The following is a 4143-nucleotide window of genomic DNA, read 5'->3' as shown; positions in this document are numbered from 1 at the left end:
TTATTATTCATTACTTGAATTGGCTGCTTTAAGTAGAACACGTAATGTTTCAAAAATATCCTACAACACAACACAATAAAATATTCGTCTGTATAATGAATTAATTACCTGAATTTGCTTCTTTCTTCCTGTTTGAGCTGAACTGGATGGATTAGGACGCAACTGCTCCAAATTTCTAATATTCTCTATCTCCTTCATGAGGGACTCCTAATAGAGTATGCATAAAATATGCAGCAATAAAGACACTGATACTGTGTACTTCCATCACACATTAATCAAATGTGTGGGTGTGAGGGTTAATTGAATGGTGGTATGTTTACCAGCTAACCTTAACAGCTATAAATAGGTCATCCCATGACGGAACATTACCACAACTAGAGGGTCGCCTTCCACGAGAAGAAGAGGAACTGCTCCTATCTTGGATTAGGTCCCTGGAGTTATCAGCCTGTAGCAACTTTCTTAAAGTTTCAGCTCCTGTCTAGTATTAAATAAAGAATAATTCCACATTAATCCAGTGAATAGGCTCACCCTTCTTTCACTAAGCTTATCTGAGATTATCTTGTGGTAGGACTCGAGCAGATCTGAGAGTAAATCCATAGGAGAGCTTCAAAACAAGACCCAGTGTGAGGTTACACGTGGTCAATGAATATTAATTAGCTAAACAGGCGTGGTTTCTTTATGGGCGTGGTTATAAAATTAACCCTTTCTTGTCTCATGGCAATGGAGTCAGTTGATGCTCTTGATGAGGAAGACTGGTGGCTGGAACCAGAGGAGAGAGAGGCCAGAAGGAGAGGAGGGAAAAGAAAAAATGAAGAGGGTGTGACTAGTAAGAAAAAAAGAAGAAAAATCAGTGAAATGATAAAGTTATTAAAAGTAAACTTAATAATGACCATCGTTACTTATTTTAATTTGTACTTTTAATAGCCTGAGAGCATTAATGACCTCCATACTACTAACAGACAATTAAATGAATTATCTACTAAATTACAATCTCAACTAAAGACACTGAATGAGAAACCGCTCTCATTAAAGAGTAATTATAACAGCACCCACAGCACTCGTTATTGGTATAATTTTTTATTGTAGAAAAATATTTTGTTTCTTACAAAATTGAGGAAGAGGAGGAGAAGAGAGAGGGAAAGGAAAGAGTATCACTTGAATTAGGTCCTTACTTAAGTAATGGTAGGTTACCATAAGTAATCCATTATATTAATAATTATTTTTTAATTTTTATTTATTGTTATTAGTATGTCCAATGTTAATTAGCTGGTGTAAAGAAGGTGTGGTGAGTAATGGTTCGCCATATGTTATTGTACTGACTAGCTCAGCAGAGAGAGCATCTCATTTAAAAAGGTAACAACTAATTATCTTAGTTTAGATTCATTTGGTCCATTTCTCTCTCTCTCTCTCAGACAACTAGTATCATCACATAAAGACATCAGTGTCATCAAACTGTGTGCTAAACATTCAAAAGTGAATTAGCTTGCATTATTGTATCAATTATTATTATTATTATTATTAACATCAGATTGAAGATCAGGCTGCGTATTTATCCAGTCATGTGACACACATTGCCGTAGGTACACCAAACAGGTTTCATAGACTTGTCATGGACGATAAACTAAGTATGGACAATGCTAGGCTCTTGATCGTGGACTGGTACTGGAGGGATAAGAAACTAAAGCAGTTTTATGATATCCCAGAGGTAAGAACTTAATCATTTATCTCTTTATATGTAAAATATGTTATAATGGTGGTCAGGGTTTCCCACAAAGCAAGCATGCTTCATAAGCTGACAATAACTACACAATACAGCATGGCAGTTGGCAGTTGGATTTTGGAACAGCTTTAAAAATTCGTAAAAAATCTAATTTTGATCAGAATCAGCTCAAACTTGATAAACAACATAAGAACATGTATATGTACCAGAAAAAATTATAAAAATGAAGAATTCTCTCCTAGTCATTTTTGGCAAAATTTGGCCAACGACCCTGTGCTATAGTACAGGGCCTTTAGCCTGATTTTTGAGCAGCTTTAAAAATTCATAAAAAATCCAATTTTGATCGGAATCAGCTCAAACTTGATAAACAACATAAGAACATGTATGTCTATCAGTAAAAATTATAAAAATCAAGAATTCTCTCCTAGTCATATTTGGCAAAATTTGGCCAACAACCCTGTACAGGGACTTTGGCCTGATTTTTTAAAGCAACTTGACAATCCATGCATGAGCACTATGCCAAAATCCTTGTGGGAAACCCTGTGATGATGATATTACACGATGTACAATATTAGTGTTTCCTTGTTTATAGGTATGGAATGACTTTTCAATCTTTTACATGAAGACTCTGAATGAACTTGTTAACAAAAAGCAATGTATGATAGGACTATTATAATTATTATTAATTATTACATGTACATGTATAATAACAATGAGCATTAACCATCCATACATTTTTGTATAAATATTCATTCATAAAATAATCCATTGATATATTTTTATATTACTACTTCTTCTATGTCCTCGGTATCATTAGTAGAGTGTCCAGTCACTCTTCTACCTTGTTCTGCTCCTCTTGTATTAACTGGTATTTCCCACGGGTATCCATTACCAGCTCCTCCTCCTCCAAAAACATTGCTTGTCCCTCTTGGAGGAACGTCCTCTCTCTCCGCCCCTCTTCCAAATATGGGCGTGTCAGTTTCTCCCGCCCTGCGTCCATGTTTTGGTTTCCTCTTCCCTACGTCGATTATATCCCCATTCCCTGCATTGCTCCCATTGCTATGGTTGCTACTAATCTTTGGATTGCTTCGTCTGTGGTTGAAGCGATCCTCTTCACTAGCCATTGATGGTAGTCCCTGGTGCATGTTCTCAATTTTATCATTCCAGCTAACATTAGAGGAGGTACTGCTTGTTATTTTAGTAACGGATTCAACCGATGTCCTTGATTGCTTTGGAAATAATTTCTTCATCAGTTCTTCGTTCTTTGCAGCTCCTGGAGTGGTTTTAACTGAAGGTGTCTGATTACTGAATAGGTTGCTTGTGTCAGTAGTGGAAGTAGGAGGAGGGTAAGTGTGGGGATGTCCTCTAGCAGTGATCTTAGTAGTAACAATATTCTCGTCATCATCATCACTTGACGTTTCATCATTATCTGTTGAGAGGTCATCAATTGTTGCCACTGTTTGTTGATGGCTAGGCGGTGGAGGTATTGACTTGTTTAGTAAACTAGTAACGCCGGTATTGGAAGACTCCTGTTGTCTTTTTGCTAGTTCAGTCTGACCAGTATTGAAAACTGATCCAGTTTGCTTACTGTTTGACGACGTATTTATACCAGTCAAACTGGTTATACCAGTATTTGTAGTTGTTGTGTTACGAGTTTCCAGTAAGCTTAAGTTTGGTATGGCCTCAGGTTGTAAACCAGTCGTATTGTTTGTTGTTGCTATTGGTTCGTTGTTTAAACTACCAATACCAGCAGTACTCTCATTATGCCTATTACTAGTGGTAGGTGCAGTAGTCTGATTATCTGTAGGGATTAGGTTCGACTGGTTAGGTAACCCTGCCCTAGAGGCTATTGTTTGATTAGGGAAAAGCTTTTGCAACAAATCGTCTTTCTTCTGACCACCAAAAACAGAAGTTGGAGGAGCTTCATCTCTTCTAGTTTGGTCAGTGGATGATGCATTGCTTCCAAAAAGCAGTTTCCTGACTTCGTCAGATTGAGACACTTGATCAACTGGTTTGACTGGTTTTTGCTGACTATGATCAACTTTGTATTGTGAAACAGTTTCGCTTTTATTGGAAGCAGGCGAAGCATTTTTTGACAGCTCTGCAAGTGTTGCAAGTGGCTTAGTAGGTACAGCAGTAGCTTGTGAGCCAGCTACTGCTGGAGGAGTTGCTTGTAAACTTGCTGCTGCTAGAGGAGGTGTGGCTGCAACAAACTTTTTCAAGCTATCGCCACCTTGAGCATCTATTGTTGCCATGGCAATGCCTCTTTTAGTCTCCGTGGCAACCGGCTCCTTATTTGGCGACGTTTTGGACAAGGATAGTAAGTCGTTGAGCCATGATGAATCGGTCTGACACTCTGAGGTAGTTAGAACTGGTTTAGTGTGAAGGACTGCTGTGGTGAATGGAGGGTGAGTGAGTGCTGT

The 4143-nt window shown here is 38.0% G+C and overlaps 3 protein-coding genes across 3 annotated transcripts in view; 1 reads left to right on the top strand and 2 right to left on the bottom strand.

The window, feature by feature from the left end:
• Positions 1-14: 14 nt before the first annotated feature.
• Positions 15-620, bottom strand: LOC109584423 (serine-protein kinase ATM-like; the record flags this gene model as incomplete). The annotated part of the gene is made up of 4 exons (XM_020000170.1): positions 529-620; positions 329-478; positions 109-207; positions 15-60 (listed from the first exon to the last, which is right to left on the bottom strand). Coding segments are annotated over exons 1-4 (364 nt in total), but the record flags the coding sequence as incomplete, so codon positions are not given.
• A 14-nt stretch (positions 621-634) lies between these two features.
• LOC105313835 (protein CMSS1-like) lies at positions 635-2494 on the top strand. The gene is made up of 7 exons (XM_011407577.2): positions 635-873; positions 925-1033; positions 1087-1182; positions 1248-1353; positions 1413-1473; positions 1529-1705; positions 2313-2494. The coding sequence occupies exons 1-7, from the start codon at positions 679-681 to the stop codon at positions 2394-2396; spliced, it is 828 nt and encodes a 275-aa protein (XP_011405879.2). The 5' UTR covers positions 635-678; the 3' UTR covers positions 2397-2494.
• A 5-nt stretch (positions 2495-2499) lies between these two features.
• LOC100636337 (uncharacterized) overlaps positions 2500-4143 on the bottom strand; it is a 3225-nt gene continuing 1581 nt past the window's right edge. Inside the window, exon 7 of the mRNA XM_011407576.2 lies at positions 2500-4112. Coding sequence (XP_011405878.2) covers positions 2500-4112 — 1613 coding nt within the window. The remainder of the gene's footprint in view (positions 4113-4143) is intronic.

This window comes from Amphimedon queenslandica, unplaced genomic scaffold (genome assembly GCF_000090795.2).
Source record: "Amphimedon queenslandica unplaced genomic scaffold, v1.1 AMPQUscaffold_13210, whole genome shotgun sequence".
Lineage (NCBI taxonomy): Eukaryota > Metazoa > Porifera > Demospongiae > Haplosclerida > Niphatidae > Amphimedon > Amphimedon queenslandica.
This window is presented reverse-complemented; position numbering and strand designations above follow the sequence as displayed.